This window comes from Toxorhynchites rutilus, chromosome 2, assembly GCF_029784135.1.
Source record: "Toxorhynchites rutilus septentrionalis strain SRP chromosome 2, ASM2978413v1, whole genome shotgun sequence".
Classification (NCBI taxonomy): Eukaryota; Metazoa; Arthropoda; class Insecta; order Diptera; family Culicidae; genus Toxorhynchites; species Toxorhynchites rutilus.
In genome coordinates, this window is record NC_073745.1 from 289,191,287 (window position 1) to 289,211,164 (window position 19,878).

Consider the following 19,878-nt stretch of genomic DNA (forward strand, 5'->3'; position numbering starts at 1 on the left):
TAACCTAGCGAAATTATTCCACACGAAAAAATGCGAACGCAGCAGCGGCAGGAGCAGCAGCGAATAGAACACAAACTTTGCCATCCTTTTCCGGCCAGTTTCCATTTCATCTCCACTCACAGTTCTCGTTCGACCGAGTGTGGCATAATATCTCGAATGGATGCCAGTGTGATCCGGGTTTGAGTTCGTTGAACCTGATAATAATACACCTGAGCCGCCATTGAGGTGGCCGAGGCTTCCCCACCAGGGATCGAAGTTTTTCGTTTCATCTTTTAATTAACGCATACCTTTGACCTTTTTAGTGGGATGATGATTTTGGGAAGGTTTTAATTTGATGCTTCCATAATTGAATCCCTCTTGTAATAAAACATATGTGTTATTACCGAAGAATTATAAACTGACACGAATGGTTTATACACGAAACTACATCACTGAAACTACCTTCACGATGTACACTTGTCTGCACGTCACAAGCAACAGCTAGCCCTGGTTTATCTTTTCTTCACTGCCAGGAAAAATCCGCTTGTTCCTATTGATTTCACCAGCATACACATGCATACACACAAACACACACTCGGTGATGAAAACCGTTAGCGGATGCTGTCATAGAGATATTCATGCGAGCAAGCGAGAGTCAGACACACACACACAGACAGAGAGAAAGATATGAGCGATGGAGCTGTCCAAAGGCGGAAACTGTTCCCGGGTCCGCCATCAGCCGACATCCTAGAGAGCTCACCGAGCGCCGGAGAAGTGATATTCCGGAACACCAGCACGTGCTGTTCAGAAACTCGCATAACACGCTACAAACGATCCCGCAATTCTTGGTGCTCAGTGAGCTGCATCGAAGCGAGGCAGCAAAATACAAGCACACAGGCTATTCAGGCCTTCGGATGTGAATAACTTCGGATGCGGTTTGCCCTCCGCAGGACAGACATCGACGAGGGCCGGGGACAAATGCGGGATTGTCGGGGCAGCAACAGGGGGCGAAAAAAAAAAGAATCAGCACATATCAGCCTGCACTGAGTTTCTTCGCTCGGAAAAACCACAAAATTAGAAAACAGTTCTCGGGGCCACAACGGGAAGGATTTGTGGTCGAGAGGGAACATACGTTTTCTGCTATCGGTCAGTGCATCAGTGGCATCTGTAGGTACTACACTCCGCTTCACCCGCACACAACACATCACCCGGTGGGGTGGTATGTAGGGGTGGTGAAAATTATGAAATTAATTTGAACAAATTATGCAGACGACTGAGCTGCAATGTGGCGAACATGTAGGCTCTGGATTGTGATTCACTTTTTTTTTCGTGCTCTCGGTTTCTAGCGTCTGGTTGATATACTTTGGGGCTAACAAACATTAACCACGACAATGAGTGATCGGCCTGTGCTTTGGTTTGACATAATAAGCTCTGCTCATTTTGGGGAGTAAATTTAGCATTTAGTTTGGAGTATGTTATTCGAATATACATATGGAGCTCGCTTTGACCTAGACATGACATCGGTTAATATGTGGTTCAATGATTATTTGCCAGCCTTGGAAATCATATTGAAAAGGAAACGGACTGTTTACATTACACACCTACATTTCTAATCAAAATAACAACTTAAGCCATCATCTGAAGACATTTATTCCATGACATGTCTCTAGACCGACCAGGAATTAAACCAAATACCTGTGTCAGTATTAGCCAAAGCGTTAGAATTCTACCAACATTAAAACTTCTCAGCGCTCATCCATAGTTTTTACTCAATTGAGGTGGTTGCCTAATTTAGGAATGGATTCTACAAGTACAGCAAACAGTTTCATTAATGTGGATTATTTATGCTGGTTCATACATTAATTGAGTCGAATTGTGTGTTGAGAAATATTAAATCCCATCCTGTTTTGTCAGAGAAACTCCCAATCAGATGTCATAGGAATGTCCTAAGAACCAAGCACAGCTTGTCTTCCGGTACATTCAATTGTTCTGGAGCACACATTCCTACACATGCCTCTTTTAGAACATAAAGGACAGTTGAACTCGGAATTCCCCTGTCGAAGCCAATAGAATTAAATTTCAGTGACTAATTTGTGTGGGCGCATCCGATCGAACTGGGATGGTTATTGACATATCATCATGGCCGTGTCGTACGCATGATTCAGACCAATTCCTGATGATGGGAATGTTGGAAAATGCTGTGCTGTGGATGGCTGGCGAACAGAATGAGCTTTGAGGTTGAATCAATCCCCATGTTCTGGTTCGGGTTTCTCCCCATCTTCCAGTTGCAGGACGACAGAAGGTGGTTGACCGCACAACATTGAGGGCTGCTGCATGAAAGGTAAAACATTTCAATTAGTCTCAATATATCATCATTGGGGATGGTCCGGGGCAGCATCACCTGTTGACTGGGCGAACAAGCTTTATTTGTTGATATATATTATTCAAGAATTCGTCTAATGATAATTTAAACTGATTGAATTGAATATTTACAAAACTAAACCGGACAAAGGAATTTCCCTTTGAATGAATTTCGCAGGATGAAGCGTATTAATTAAGTTTTCAAATGTGCATCTCTGAATATCACCATCAGTGTCTGAGACCGAAACATTCGCGATACAATTGTTCCACTGGTTAATTGGTAAACGAACCATTCGAAAGGCACACGAATGCATAGTAGCCGAATCGCCTCGTTCGATAAGCGAAACAAAACTGGTCGTTGTACACTGGATGTGATATTACTATACAGCCATTCCATGCCAATCCAATATAGTGGTTCTCAGATTTCTGCGAAAATGGGTAGACCCACATTTTGTTATCATATCCATTTCAGGATTGTCCCTAAAATCATTTTTTCCCCTTTTTCAAAAAAGGACTTCTTCAGAAAATCATAATTTTTTAACTATTGGACCGATTCAGATGATCGACAAATCAAATTAAAGCCAATTATCGCTTTGAGGCATCCTAGACCATGTCCGAATGAGCTGAAATTTTGCACAGGTTATTACTTTGGGCCAATAAACAAGATGTACATTAGGGTGCCAATGAATGTATGGGAAAAAATCGACCCTAAAATTTCAAAAAGTTACCCTATACAAAATGTTCACCACCTCGAAAAAACAACCTATGCCGAATTTCAGCTCAATCGGACTTAAGGAAGAGTGGCGCAAAGCGGTCAAAGTTTGAGTTTTTTTGAACATCGAGAAATCACCCAAGGGGGGAGAGTAAAGGAAATCGAGGTTTTCAATTTTTTTTTCGATGCCAAATGTCTTAAAATTGCATGAAACGTCGAGATCTTGTCAAAAATCGGCATTCTGGGACTTTTGGTTTTGATTTTTTGCGGAGCTCGAAACGAAAAGTATGGTGCCAATAAAAATAGTTATCTCGATTTTTCATTCGGAACTTGCTACGAAAGGTTGATTTGCACGATAATATACCCTATGCAAAATATTAGCTCATCCGGGCTTCATTTACTGTTGTCATAAACGTTAAAATTTGAGTTTTTTGAAAACCGAAAAGTGCTCCCGTGGCCAAGCGGTTAGCGTCTCACATTATCATGCCGGGTGTTCGGGTTCGATTCCCGTTCTGGCCGGGGATTTTTCGTCAAAGAAATGTCCTTCGACTTGCACTGTGGTCACGCGTATTCTAGAGCTTGCCCCTCGGAATACATTTAAGGCGTGTTATTTGGCTTAATAAATCTTAACTAAGTATTAATAAATGACGCTAATTAATGCATACGTTGAGACGGAAAAAGTTCCACAGGGAAAATTAACGCCATTCAAGAAGAAGAAAACCAAAAAATCATCGTAAATCAGGGTTTTTTTTTTAATTTTGGTTTTTCAAAAAAACTCAAATTTTAACGTTTATGACAAGAGTAAATAAAGCCCGGATGAGCTAATATTTTGCATAGGGTATATTATCGTGCAAATAAGAAACTCAAACTTTGACAGCTTTGCGGAGGGGCATAGTGAAAAGAGAATATTTGCGAAGTAAATTCCACCCATGCATACCCTTAGAAAAATCCTCGGTCGAAAACTACTAAATACATTTGGTAATGCAAAATTAGTAGAATGTACAAATTTTTTGTACATATTGTCAACAAACCCGCATCCCTACCAGAGTTTAATATATTTTACTCGATAACATTAGTAAGCTTGGATATTGTCATATCTGAAAATTGGTGAGAAAAGCGCGTATTAACCATTTTCATTGTTCCCATAAGGCAATACGGAGGTATAATAAGGATATAATTCTGATACGTGCATTTTCGGCGAGAAAATGTAGCCGATATTGGGCTTCCGAATCATGGTTCTGCTTGACATATGTGTTTATTAGTACGGTCGAAAATGACTATAGATTGGTAGTATTTACCGAAAAATTCGTTATATTTACTAATTATTTCTCTCAGTGTAGTAAGTAAGCTGTCGCTAGCGTATAAGTAATGCATCTCCTCTGAGGAGAATTCTCAGAATCTTTGTGTGTCCGAAACAACAAAGGTCGCTTATTATCGCTCGTATTATGTTGTTTGTATGTTTCCCCTCGAGCTGTGAACGCTAGCGAATATTTCACTTGAAGCACATCAGGCATTGCAACTACACCAACCCATGGCAAAGCGAAAAAAGAGAAGAATGCAAATATTTATAGGTCGCTTCTAGCCATCAGTGTTTGGCTTTGTGTGTGTTGCTCGTTTTCGTTGCACGAAACATAGAACTTGTTCATTTCCTGTTCATGTGAATAGCACACCTTCGATACTTTTAGTTACCATTCGTATTTGCTATCGTGCGCATCGACTCTGTTCTGATGCAACATGCTCCTAGCTTTGTTGACGATTTTGACCGAGAGTCGAGAAACGATTTTCATAAACGGTCATTCTCGCGATGTTTCATTTTTATCGCTGCAACTGTGTGCATCTGTTAGACGCGTGCTTGATGCTTGTTGAATGGCGATTCACGGAAGATGTCTCTCGTTAAATACTCAGTGCAATGCGTGCATTGATATAAAGAAACACATTGCGACATATGACCAATTAGTGTATTGTTCTCACAAAGGTAAGAAAGAATCGTTGCTTCTCGAAATGATTCTACAAAACCACGCAAGCCATTAAACCTTTTCAGGGTCCCCGGAACTTTTTACTAATGAGTTATTTATGAATTTTCAACGTATTAGCAAATAATATTCGAAATGATAAACCAAAAAAAAAGATTGCGTAGTCCTACGCCCTAAGCGGTCGTGTCTTGGATACAACCCCTCGAATTTTTTTTGCTGTTGCTTTATATATTTTGTTGTATTTGTGAATGAATAGTGAATGATCAGAATTGATTGTAATGCTGACTATCCAAGCGAGCTAACAGTAACCATTCCAAGCTACAGTGCTATTTTGCGTGTCAAAAATTGTAATTTCAATATTTCGCTAATATTTTTTATCCCAAAATGTCGAAATATACAGAAGAAATGTGCTACGATACGTGTCTCAACAAAACTTGATAAATCGAGTAATTGTTCATAAAGGGTGTGTCACATCAAATTGCATCACGGAAAAAACGCTGTAGAAAATCGGCCAGTAGACCGATCCTTTTGAAAATTTTAGACAGTAAAATAAAAACTATTAAACAACTTTTGGCATTTTCTTTTTATTCATACTTAGAGCCCAAGCCCGTATGCTCGCACCTTCCTCTTTACCCCGTCCATAAGGTTCTGTACAACGTCAGGTTGTAGTTTTTTTTGAACAGAAATCCATTTTCTCTTGAAGTCCGCCTCCGATTTGACAACTTTTGGATTCTTCCGAAGGGCCTGCTTCATAATCGCCCAATATTTCTCTATTGGGCGAAGCTCCGGCGAGTTGGGCGGGTTCATTTCTTTTGGCACGAAGGTGACCCCGTTGGCTTCGTACCACTCCAACACGTCCTTTGAATAGTGGCACGAAGCGAGATCCGGCCAGAAGATGGTCGGGCCCTCGTGCTGCTTCAATAGTGGTAGTAAGTGCTTCTGTAGGCACTCCTTAGGGCGATTACACATTATCCGGTTTCTGCCGGACCGGTTTCAAAAAGCGCCACTTGGTTTGGATGGAAAACCGGATAACAATGTGAAAGAGACCTCGCACTGCACAAAACCATACATCTCTCACATACACATACATGCAGTTATTTATACAGTGGATTTGACAGGTAAACATTGCTTCAAAAATTCCGGTTACATGCAGCTGACTGCAGACGGAAAATCTTAAACCCACAGCTGCTGCGGCAACCACGAGCGTTCTCATATGTATGTTCCTTGGAGAGCACATAAGGCCGAATTTTGGAGTGTAGCACACCATGAGCATGATCAAAGTGAGACCAGGCCTCACAGACATTACGCACATCCTGCATCATAACGGCGTTCTTACCGTACCTATCATGAATACTTCCGCCCCACTTCAGAATACGTATACAAAAACAAAAAAACAAACTTTAGTCCAGTTGCGATTTACTCATTCATACGCATAATTCTTTTGTTTCCAAACATACACGAATAGTATGATTTATTTCACACGCTCTGTTGCCACATATTTTTTCAACAGCCTCAGAAACACGGTTAGATAAAAGTGCAATTTGATGAACCAATTCCGTAACAAGCTAGGGGCACTATTTATTTATATGTATAATGTGTTCACTTCCTGTGATTATTTTGGAATTTGCCTACAAGAGAATATATGCACATCCATTCATTCTAGTGTTTTTTATTTCACTACTACAGTAAAAAAAAATTACGATAACATCAACATCATCATCATCAATAACATCATAATTCGTTCAAACACTATTCCATTGCTGCTTCCGCTGATCATCGTCCAAGAACGCGCTCAACATATGCCGCAATCCCTCGAGCACGTACTCCTGGGGCAGGGGCAGCTTCTCGAGCCCAATTCGCATCACAGCTATCAATACGCGGATCCGGAGCAAAGAATAACCGAATCAGATAAGCTGGAATTTCATTCTGACTCTGACAGAACCGATGCTTTAGCGTCGAGCATGGGAACAATTTGACCACAGAGCACATATCGGACAGGCTTGAGTGCCTCGGTCTCGTCGTCGATCGCGTCCCGGGTCAGGTCAAACTGGAATACCCAAAAAATATTAGACGAGAGAATTATTTTTAGTGTGTTCAAAATAACAAAAAATGACCTCCTCATTCAGCTCGATGAAGTCGCTCAAAATCCGCCCCCGATGAACCAGTCGGAGATTTGTTTGACATCCTCGAACTCGTTCAGTAATAATTTCAAATAAGGAATGTTGCCTATGAACAAGAAAATAGAGGTTAATTAAATAACTCGATCTGCTTGTCGAAAGACACCACTCACCGTTAATAACACAGTCCGTGACAATATGCTCAATGATGACATCGTGCACCTGTGACCATAGCTTCACTTTGAGCAGAAATTTGCATCACATAATTAGTTCCACAGCACTGGTAGTTGCTGAAGAAGTGAAATAAAAATTTCAGCATCCATATCACCTGCAAATTATCAACTGGTTTCAAAATCAACAAACAAACGTCAATAGTGCACACATACTATTACATGGGAAGAAAAATTGCCTGAATTGTACTAATACTAACAGACATGACAAACAACTGTCAATTCGTGTTGATGGCATAGAGCTTCGTGCTCTGCTTTTGGGAAATGATAGTTATAATGGATTTTCAGGTGCAGTAAACTCATATACAAAATAAAAATTATGAATGAGAATTATTATTTTCTGATGAAATATGTTGTTTATGTAATAAAATAACACGTTCTTTTACAAGTAGGGAAAAACCCCTGAGCAAGAATTGTGTTTAATAATGATTTTATATTATAATGATGAGTTTTAGTGAAAATATCAAGAAAATTATACAAAAATAGTTAAGTAAGAGTCAGTACTACGTGTTTGAAGTAATAAAATAACATGAAGTCAAAATTTTCATTAAAAAATTGAGCAACTTAAAACTGTCTTAAGGTCTAATAATCTTATAGAGGATGATTTGCTTTCCCAAACTGATGTCTCCACCAGACGTCGATACTATACTACAGTCATCGCGAATAATGCTTGTCCGGTCACCGGACATTGTAGTCGCAGTAGACGGCTGCATCACGGCGCCGTGTAGAGGTTGGTACGGTCGAAATTTGCCATTTGGGTCTCAGACCGGTCCGGCAGAAACCGGATAATGTGTAATCGGCCTTAAGGTAAACCTGCCCGTTTACCGTGCCGGTCATCACGAAGGGGGCACTCCGCTTTCCGCAAGAGCAGATCGCTTGCCACACCATGTACTTTTTGACAAACTTGGATAGTTTCTGCTTGCGAATCTCCTCCGGAACGCTGAATTTGTCCTCTGCGGAGAAGAACAACAGACCCGGCAGATGACGAAAGTCCGCTTTGACGTAGGTTTCGTCGTCCATTACCAGGCAATGCGGCTTCGTCAGCATTTCGGTGTACAGCTTCCGGGCTCGCGTCTTCCCCACCATGTTTTGCCTTACGTCGCGGTTAGGAGCCTTCTGAACCTTGTATGTACGCAGGCCCTCCCGCTGCTTGGTTCGCTGGAGGAATGAACTTGACAAATTCAGCTTATTGGCGACATCCCGGACCGAACTTCTCGGATCACGTCTGAACTGCTTAACTACGCGCTTGTGATCTTTTTCACTGACGGAGCATCCATTTTTGCCGTTCTTCACCTTCCGGTCGATGGTTAGGTTCTCGAAGTATCGTTTTAGTACTCTGCTGACCGTGGATTGGACGATTCCCAGCATCTTACCGATGTCCCGATGTGACAACTCCGGATTCTCGAAATGAGTGCACAGGATTAATTGACGACGCTCTTTTTCGTTCGACGACATTTTTCCAAATTTACGAAAAATTGACAGTGAAGCATGGCCAACGTCATCTATACACTCTTATCTGATTATAAGCGAAAGCTGAAGTTATAATTCCTAAAAATTAAATTTCTACAGCGTTTTATCCGTGATGCAATTTGATGTGACACACCCTTTAATAAGGTCACTTGACCCGTTGTGATAGGAATAGGTATACATGAAACATCGGTAGGTTTAGTGTCAAGTCCGATTAAGCTGAAATTCGACATAGGGTGTTTTTTCGAGGTGGTGAACATTTTTTATGAGGTAACTTTAATCGATTCTTTAAATTCGATGAAAAATTTTTTCCATACCTTCATTGCCACTCAGGCTCAGAAGGCCGATTTTCGGCCAAGAATTTTTTTTAAGATGACACCAGATCTCAGCGTTTTAAGCCATTTTTAACACTAAACCTACCGATATTCATGTATACCTATTTCTACCACAGCAGGTCTAATGACCCTTCTTTATAATATTACTATGTAAAGCTCAAAATATATTATTTCGCACAATTTCATAAGGAGTAAGTATTGAAGAATACACTGATGATTTTTTAAGAAAAGGAGCAAAGACAAATGACGATGAGGTAATGTTACTTGTATAGCAATTTTGAAAAAAAAATTCAAATGGAGTCATTTGACCCCGCCGTGATAGGTTTAGTGTTATGTCTTTGGCATCGAAAAAAAAAACAAGAAGTGGGTTATATCTGTGATATAATCGCAAGGTAGATGTAGGACTACCGTTGGCTCGGTAATCATTTATTTGAAATTGCATCTGAATCAATTCGTGATGAATGAATGAATGAATATTTTAAAAGATTGCTGAAAGTTTTCTTATTAATGTGTGGGCGGATGAGTATAAGTAAGGAATTGTTTGTTAACATAAAATTCAATTCTTTCGAGCTTGTTGGTGGTCCTGAAACGAACCGATGGAATTTTAATGGCCTTGTAGAAGCAACTGAAAATGTTTGATACATGATTCATTTTCGTTTTCGTGTGAATAACACAAGACTTTCCATGATCACTCCATGCGCTGAATAGAAACTGAGGGCGCCATTTCACGGTGAAATGAAATAAAGTCTATATAACTTGCATAAAATTCATTTCGTTTTTATCGTGATGAGACAATTGTTCATGAATGTTCCATGCGAAAGCAGAACAGAAACATATGCTATTGGATTGCATCACGGGAATACCATGTCGAATGCGTAAATGGGTGCGAATATTCCTTCGCTCGGACGCATTCACACGCTAACAATTTTACATGACTGTTCCATGCGGAAGCAGAACAGAAACTGATGCTATTCGCGTTGACGGCGGAATGGTGTCAACATCTGGATACGACATTAGTTTGTATGAGGCCAACTATTAATTCTCTATCAGATTAGTCGGCCCTAAGGCAGTTTTAAATTGCTAAAATTTATATGAAATTTTTTTTCTTGGCGTTATTTACCTACTAGAAGTACGTTGTTCTGACCCTAATTTAAGCTCATTCTATGGATTTTCAGATATTCTCACCAAAATTTACCATTATGATATAAAACTATCTTTAGACCCAATTTTTGTATGATATTTTTTAACTACTTGCAAGCAAAAGTAATTTTTCATTTATATAGAGTACTAATTTGATTTGGGAAATCATGAAATCATTCATAATTTTTATTTTAAAAGTTTGTTCACATCTTCTGCAAACTCCCCCATTCCGTAATACGAAGTTCAATGCCGTCAACGCGGATTGGATTGCATCACAGGAACACCAAGTCGAATGCGTAAATGGGTGCGAATATTCCTTCGCTCGGACGCATTCACACGCAAACAATTTTTCATGACTGCTCCATGCGAAAGCAGAACAGAAACTGATGCGAGTAAAAGTACTCACGCCTTGCATGTGTCCGCTATGGTTTCCCCAAGCACCAATGCAAGCGAGCAAAAGAAATCACAGCTTGTATGTATTCGCTATGACGGTTTCTCCAGGTGCCTAGATTTTGCGTCCGTGTTCGGGAACACATTGCGATTACCAATCATCATTGATGAGTTAGATTGTTATGATTTCATTAGCTTGCTTTCAAAGCAAGTTTTCAGCTATTGAAACGATTTTTTGGACCAATAAGTGACAATCATATAACTCGTTGACATTTTATCTTTCGGATGAAGTGATTATTATACCACTCCATTCAGCCTGTAAAGAGATATTAACGGTTAAAACCTTGCAGTCCAGCGTCACTCTCTCGTTATCGGAACTTTGAACTTACACCCCGGTACAGAAATGAAAGACGTAGTCCTACGTCAAAAAAAAAATAGATTTCCCCCCGTGGAAGATTTTCCAGAATCAAATAATCAAAATTTTGTGCGCTTTGAGGCAGCCCTAAATTGCGTCAGATTGAGCTGAAACTTTGCACAGAGCATTTTTTTGGGGCCGATAGACTAAATGTACATGGTCGGCTTTTGAAATTTGACATGACCATTTTCGCTGCCACCCTAATTTATAATATATGACGAATTTCATGCCAACTTGTCTTAGGAGTTGGGAGCACCATCTCAGATAGCAGCGAAACGTTGTGGGTGTAAACAAATGGGTCATGGGTCAACTTTGCATACATGAAATATTAAAATAAAACTTAAAATATTAAAAAAAAAAATCTTCAAAAGGACTAAAATTTTTTTCTGTATTTTTTACAAAAAAATTATAACTCAAAAAATATAACACCTACAAGAATCGGGTCAAAGAATGGAATGTAGAAAATTGTTTCATAAAAAAATGTTATTTTTTTCATTTTCATTTGATTTATATATATTTTTTGTAATTTCTTCAAAGAAAACATGAAAAAGTTGTTGTTAGAAAAACTTTTTTTCTGTAAAAGTGCTCATTTTTCGATGTATTGTTGGATGTTGTTGGAAATTGTAAGGGCTATTCATATGTTTTTTTTTTGAGAATTACGTTTTTGAGAAAAATGAAAGTAAATTTTTAATTTTTTTTTCAGCGAAATTTTTTTTCAAAAATATTTGGGTATTTTCCATGAAAATTTAAACAATTATCTACATTTCATCCTTTGACCCGAACTTTCAGATATTAAAGTTTTTGAGTTCTAATTTTTTTGTAAAAAATCAAGAAAAAAAAATTTCACCTTTTCAAAGAGTAGTCTAATTTTTTTTATATATTTCAAGTATGCAAAGTTGCTTAAAAGACTCATGCGCTTACACCCACAACGTTTCGCTATTCGCTGCTGTCTGAGATGGTGCTGCCAACGGCCAGTTGAGTTGGCATGAAATTCATCATATTAGGGTGGCAATGAATGTATGAGAAAAAAATCGTTATCGAATTTCAAGAACCTACATGGTCGGTTCTTAAAATTAATTTTGTTTATTGGCTCAAAAAAAATGACCTTTGGGAAATTTCAGCTCAATCGGACATGATTTAGGGGACGCCTCAAAGCGCAATCGAAAATCTTCAAAGTCTTCAAATTGCATGAAACGTTGAGATCTACTGTGACCTTCAAATTTATTTTTTGTCAAAAATCTACTCTTTGGGACTGAATACAAGATAAAACGTATGGTTTGGGATGCCAATAAAAAAAAGCCATGTCGGTTTTTCATACGAGACTTTCTGCGATAAAATACCCTATGTAAAATGTAAAATATAAGCTCAATGGGATTTCATTTTCTAGCGTCGCAGACGTCATAATTAGAGCTTTTTGAAAACTAAAAAATCACCCAAAGGGGGAATATATGAAATCGGGATTTAAAAAAAAAATCGATGCCAAATTTTGCATAAAACGTCGAGATTTATTGTTATCTAAAAAAATTGTTAAAAATTGACTTTTTGGTACTCAGTCGATTTTTCAAGTTTTGTCAAAAAAAAAATTAGATATAACAATAAGCTCCGCCAGTCCGGCTGGAATGTTCATTAAGTTGACGTCTAGATGGGGCCTCTTGCAAAAATATACTCGACTACCACAAAGCACTATCTTTCAATGGATACGTGTTAAAATTTAACAGCAATCGTTCGATTGGTTCGTGAGTTACAGCATTGAGAGTGAAGCAACTTTTGTTATTGCGAAAAAAATGGAAAATGCAAAATTGCATCAATTGGGCTTCGAATTGCTTCCGCATCCAACGTATTCTCCAGATCTGGCCCTGGAGCTGGAAAGAGTACTATCAAAATGGTATCGAAAAGTTGCAAGATCGCTATAATCGCTGTACCGCCCTCGAAGGCAATTATGTTGAATAATGGAATTGAATTTTGCAAAAAAAAAAAATTGTTATACTGTGTTACCTAATAAACTTTTCTGTCCAACTGCTAAGGATTACAATAAAGTATACACGTATCCGTTTGGATTCGAAGGAAATTGTACAGTTATTGCTGGGGATGTGATTCCATTCTTAATTAATTTCTTCTTGCTTTGATCTAACTCGGAACGAACTAACATGAATCACTGAATTTCTAAATCACCATTGACCATCCCTAATGTGTTCGAATTACATTTCCTGCATCAAGCTAAGATAATTTTTAATGTTTATTTAAATGTATAAAAAATAAGTAGTAATGTTTTTGTTAAAGCGATATTTTTCCAAAGGTGCGGTATTTTTTCAAAATTCCAAAAATTGCATAAATTTACAATTTGCAATTTGCTGCGATCGTAATTTCTTAAAATATGAATCAAAGACAAAAGCCTAAATTTTAATGCAGTAAAATTGATCGTGGTAGTAAGTGGTCCTATTGAAATATGCAAATGATGGCTGAATAATTGTGCTCATTAGTTTCGAGATTGAAGGGTTTGAAATATAAAGGGTGTGTCACATCAAATTGCATCACGGAAAAAACGCTGTAGAAATTCGCCCAGTAGACCGATCCTTTTGAAAATTTTAGACAGTAAAATAAAAACTATTAAACAACTTTTGGCATTTTCTTTTTATTCATACTTCGAGCCCAAGCCCGTATGCTCGCACCTTCCTCTTTACCCCGTCCATTAGGTTCTGTACAACGTCAGGTTGTAGTTTTTTTTTAACAGAAATCCATTTTCTCTTGAAGTCCGCCTCCGATTTGACAACTTTTGGATTCTTCCGGAGGGCCTGCTTCATAATCGCCCAATATTTCTCTATTGGGCGAAGCTCCGGCGCGTTGGGCGGGTTCATTTCCTTTGGCACGAAGGTGACCCCGTTGGCTTCGTACCACTCCAACACGTCCTTTGAATAGTGGCAGGAAGCGAGATCCGGCCAGAAGATGGTCGGGCCCTCGTGCTGCTTCAATAGTGGTAGTAAGCGCTTCTGTAGGCACTCCTTAAGGTAAACCTGCCCGTTTACCGTGCCGGTCATCACGAAGGGGGCGCTCCGCTTTCCGCAAGAGCAGATCGCTTGCCACACCATGTACTTTTTGGTAAACTTGGATAGTTTCTGCTTGCGAATCTCCTCCGGAACGCTGAATTTGTCTTCTGCGGAGAAGAACAACAGGTCCGGCAGCTGACGAAAGTCCGCTTTGACGTAGGTTTCGTCGTCCATTACCAGGCAATGCGGCTTCGTCAGCATTTCGGTGTACAGCTTCCGGGCTCGCGTCTTCCCCACCATGTTTTGCCTTTCGTCGCGGTTAGGAGCCTTCTGAACCTTGTATGTACGCAGGCCCTCCCGCTGCTTGGTCCACTGGACGAATGAACTTGACAAATTCAGCTTATTGACGACATCCCGGACTGAACTTCTCGGATCACGTCTAAACTGCTTAACTACGCGCTTGTGAACTTTTTCACTGACGGAGCATCCATTTTTGCCGTTCTTCACCTTCCGGTCGATGGTTAGGTTCTCGAAGTATCGTTTTAGTACTCTGCTGACCGTGGATTGGACGATTCCCAGCATCTTACCGATGTCCCGATGTGACAACTCCGGATTCTCGAAATGAGTGCACAGGATTAGTTCACGACGCTCTTTTTCGTTCGACGACATTTTTCCAAATTTACGAAAAATTGACAGTGAAGCATGGCCAACGTGATCTATACACTCTTATCTGATTATAAGCGGAAGCTGAAGATATAATTCCTAAAAATTAAATTTCTACAGCGTTTTTTCCGTGATGCAATTTGACACAACCTTTATTTTCTAAGTCTAGAGTCTTGTGCATCAAATGAATATTAGATATGACAAAAAACATGCAGCTTGAAAATGGTTCTTAAAATATCGCGTTTTTCTTTAATTGAAATGGCATCTAAATTTTCTAGACGCCGACAGCAACTAAGTTATGCAATATTGAACGCTGAAAATCGGTCGTTTTTCCGTCTGAAAAGTCAATTTTGCACAAAAACCTGTTTTTCCTAAATAACTGTAAATCTCGAATCTCGTTTCATGAAGACATTTGGCAACGATTTTTTTTAAACCCTGATTTCCTTTAGATGGTTTTTCAAAAAAATTCAAACTTTGACGGCTGTGCGACATTAGTGAATAAAGTCCGATTGAACTGAAATTTTGCATAAGGTCGTTTTTTGTGGGAATCAACACTTTTAAGAATGTCCGTTTGAAAATTCAATATCAACATGAGTATCAAAAGAAATGAAGTGACTAGTAGAACATAGTAGATTATGGAAATTCCGAATCCAAGATGACCGCAGTAACGAAATGGCCTAATAATTTTTTTGCAATACCCGGCTGTAGTTGATTTGAATTATGCTCAGAGTATTCGCAGAGAAAGAGTTCGTCTGCCAATTGTGGGTTCGTGTAGAACAATTGAAGAGTTTTTGTATTTTTTGAATAGGAAAAATTAAGAGCGTGATGAATCACTGTCCAAAAATATCCTTCGCCGCTATGTTTGAGATGCGATAAAGATTTCCAAGTGCAATGAATGACGAAGTGCACCGTCGATCCAATTAAATTTAGAGAAATTGCGACGCGATAGTTGTGGCTCCGCTTTTTGTGGAGGTATTTCCTGGTGACCTCCTCTGGTTTCTCATGGATCCTCCGTCGTCGGATATAAAAAAATTCTAAAATTCAAATGCAACGTTTGCTTTAGCGTAGAGGTGTTTCTCAGTGAACTTCTCAAGTTTTAGGGGACTTCTTTTGTTAGGTGTAAAAATATTATAAAAATTAGAAAGTATGCGACGTGAGCGTACACGAAATATGTTGTGGGTTAGCATTATTGTTTTCCGGTGACCTTCTTAGGTTTCTCATTGATTTGTCGGTGTCTAGTATGAAAAATTCGAAGAATCAGAAAGTATGCAATGTTTGGTTTAGTGCAGAGATATTTCCCGTTAACCTTCTCAGGTTTCTCTTGGATCCTCCATCATTGGTTATAAAAATATGTCAAAAATTAGAAAGTATGCGACGTGAGCGTTCACGAAATATATCGTAGGTTAGCATTATTGTAGAGAAGTTTCCCAGTGACCTTCTAATGATTCCCATGAATCCTCCGTCGTCGGGTATAAAAATATTTCATAATTAGAAACTATAGATGTATTGTAAGTTCATTTTTATTATAGAGGAGTTTCCCGGTGACCTTCTCAGGTTTCTCATGGATTCGTCGTCTAGTATGAAAAATTCGAAGAATCAGAAAGTATGCGATGTTTGCTTTAGTACATAGGTTTTTCCGGTGACCTTCTTAGGTTTCTTATGATTAACCTCCGACGTCGGCTGTCAAAATATATGAAAAATTGAAAAGTTAGACACACAATGAATCCAAAATATATCGACCGACCTTCGGGTAATCGATAATTGATTCGTTTCTGATTACTGATTGATCTGATATTTGGAAAATACCTTTAATTCTACCGTCATTATAAAACTGCGTATTTCATGATTTTGAAAAATTCAATTTGGCCGCCGCCAAAAAATGGTTGAATGGCTTGACCTGGAGAATACACTACATTGTGAACAACATAAATTCGAAATGGTCGACCATGTATTTTTTGCAATCCCCTCAATATTGGTATCAAATGAAATGATTTGGCTGATAAAATACAATAAATCATCAAAATATTCCGAAGAAAGTTAGGTAACAAAATCAAAATTTACAAAAAAAAAGTTGAATGGTTTTACTTTAGAGAAGTATACTAATGATACAGATAATTTACTAAGAACTAGAAAATAAAATAAGAACAAAAAATTAAGTTATACTATTTAATGTATTAAAAGCTAGAAAATAATTAGACAAATAGCAGTTAGTAGTTATCACATTCGTTCCTTCATTAATCTAGAGTAATAACGAGACTGAAAAAAACGTGGGGTATATGATGAAACAACTAACTGTGGATAATGGAAATCTAATGTTTATTTCTTACCTAATTTTCATTGGATATTTTCATGATGTACTGTATTCTATTAGTCAAATCATTTCATTTGATACTAATATTGAGGGGATTGCGAAAAATGCATAGTCGACCCTTTTTAGGTGACGGCCTATTCGAATTTATGTTGTTCATAATGTAGTGTATTCTCCAAATCAAGCCATTCAGCCATTTTTTAGCGGTGACCAAATAGAATTTTTCAAGATCATGGAATACGCAGTTTTATAATGACAGTAGAATTAAAGGTATGTTCCAAATTGTAGATCAATCAGTGATCAGGAACGGGGTCAAATTCCAATTAATGTGGGACAATCTTACAAACACTCAAACATACATACAAACAGCGCAAGCTGAATGAAAATATTAAAAAGTAATTGTATATTTGGGAACTGCGGCCATCTTGGACTTTGATTTTTCATGATCTACTTAGTTCTACCAGTCGACTACTTCCATTTGATACCCATATTGATGGGGCTTTGAAAAAAATATGGCGTCATTTTGTTGTGGTGGCCATTTTGGATTTGCATTTTGTATAAATTACTGTGTTCTACTAGTCAATACCTTTTATTTGATATCCATATTGATGGGGCTCTGAGAAAATCCGTCATTTTGTAGTGGCCACCATCTTGGATTTTCATTTTTCATAAATAACTGTGTTCTACTAGTCAAGCCTTTTCATTTGATACCCATATTGATGGGGTTGTGAAAAAAGATATATATGGGGCCATCTTGTGGTGGCGGCCATTTTGGATTTGCATTTTTCATAAATAACTGTGTTCTACTAGTCAATCCCTTTCATGTGATATCCATATTAATGGGGTTCTGAGAAAATTCGCCATTTTGTAGTGGCCGCCATCTTAGATTTTCGAGATCATGGAATACGCAGTTTTATAATGACACCAGAGATGAAGATGTGTTCCAAATTTCAGATCAAACGGTCAACAAGAAGGGGGTTAAATTTTTATTAATGTACAGCGTTACAGACAAAGTTACAAAGTTACAAAGTCACAAACATACAAACGTGTCCAAGCTGGATAAAACCGTTTAATAAATAAGTGCAAATCAAAATCATATTACGTTTACCGAGAGAAAATTCATTTTTTATGACTCGATTATCCGGAGGATAATATAGAGGTTAAGTTTTCGATACTAACGATATCTTTCCTTCCATCCAGAAATATCTTTAGGTCTAATTCACATTCTTGCTCTATATTACGTTACCTAAAAAGAACATGTCAGAAAGACAGGCCACTCTATTAGATCGACACACCATGATCAAACCCTTGAGTATATTGATTACTGTAGTTAACGTAGTGAATAAAATTGCCTTCTTCAAGGAAGTCAAAGACACTTCTTTTCTACCGTGCGTCGTCGAGATCGCCGCTTCAAGGCCGTTTTATATTATCCTATACGACACGTAGCGACTCGGGGAAATGAAATATTCTGTTCGAGAGTTCCGTGATGTCTTTGTTGGATTGAATTTTCGATATATATGCATAAAACTTTAAAAAGGTTTTGTCTCTTTGATCGAATATGATGGGGTAAGAAAAGACAAAAAAACGGACTTCAAAAAGACAAAAAAACGGATTTTTAGACCGTCCAAATTTAGGGTGATACATGCCAAGTGTAAAATAAAAAAATTATGTCAGAAAATTTTCAAAAAAAAAAAATTAAAATGTTAGGTTTAAGGACAATTATCCAGTTCTTTCCGAGCAGATTTCACTGATTTAATAATTAAAATTGTCGATTTAACAATTAAAAGACACTGTTATTGTTATTTATCAGATGGTTTAGTACATTCGTACAGTATTTAATTACACAATAAGACTTTTCGGTCATTGAAAAACATGTTAAAACACATAGGTGACTAAAGATTAGAGGGATCAATTGTCTCGAATTGAAAGGTAGTTATACAGAGACGACTGTTGAAAAAAAAGTTAGAATTAACATCTGCCATTGTTGTACAGTTAATTCTAATCAATATGCTCAGTCATGCCATCGAATGACTTACATTACAAGTACACAATATCCCCATCTCGTGCTACTTACCAGCCCGCTCAGCAGATAGTGGTAGGTGCGCTTCCCGAGCGTAATGTCCCGCACGTGACTCACGACGATGTCCTTGGCCAACTCGGTGCTACAGTCCAGCACGATGTGCTTGCGGGACCACCGATTCAGCTCCTCGATCGTCCGCAGAAACTCGATAGCATCGCTGACGTTCGCTATCCGCTTCACGGTTTCCACGTGGAACGTTTCGTTGCCTGGCCGCAGGCCCTGATAGATCTGCTGCAGCCGAAGTAGTCCTGCAAAAGGAAGGAAGAGGGAGACAGTTGAGAGTTTAAATATAATATGCACTAAGCGTTGGTCGGTGAGACGACAGTTAGGGGAGTTCAAGAAAATGTGCGCTTCCCGAGGGGCGCCGTGATAGACAAATTGGATTACGTTAAATGTCGTTGAATTTCCCGAGGGGGTGAGTTGCCTCTGCGTGACGTGCGTTGATCGCTGTGTCTTGATATTCTGGGAAGGTTATGCCCACGGCTTTGCACGGTGCAGAATAAAATGAAGACGTTGATATTAAAAGAGGATTCTTTCACGCAGAAACACAATCAATCATATGAGACTAAATTGTTCTTAACGAAGCATCACACCATTTTCCGAAAGTTATTGGCACTAATTTCGGATAACTTAATATTCGATGGGAAAAAGGGTTGTTTCTCACAGCAATGAATTATTCAATTGATATATTTGGGCGACCATTCTGAATCTCGAAGTCAAACAA

General features: G+C 38.5%; 1 protein-coding gene across 3 annotated transcripts in view; it reads right to left on the reverse strand.

The window, feature by feature from the left end:
- The window catches only part of LOC129771202 (glutamate receptor 1-like), a 479,865-nt gene that overhangs the window by 30,756 nt on the left and 429,231 nt on the right, over positions 1-19,878 (reverse strand). For all 3 annotated transcript variants that reach the window (XM_055774616.1, XM_055774615.1, XM_055774614.1), the window contains exon 4: positions 19,149-19,402. In XM_055774616.1, coding sequence (XP_055630591.1) covers positions 19,149-19,402 — 254 coding nt within the window. The remainder of the gene's footprint in view (positions 1-19,148; positions 19,403-19,878) is intronic.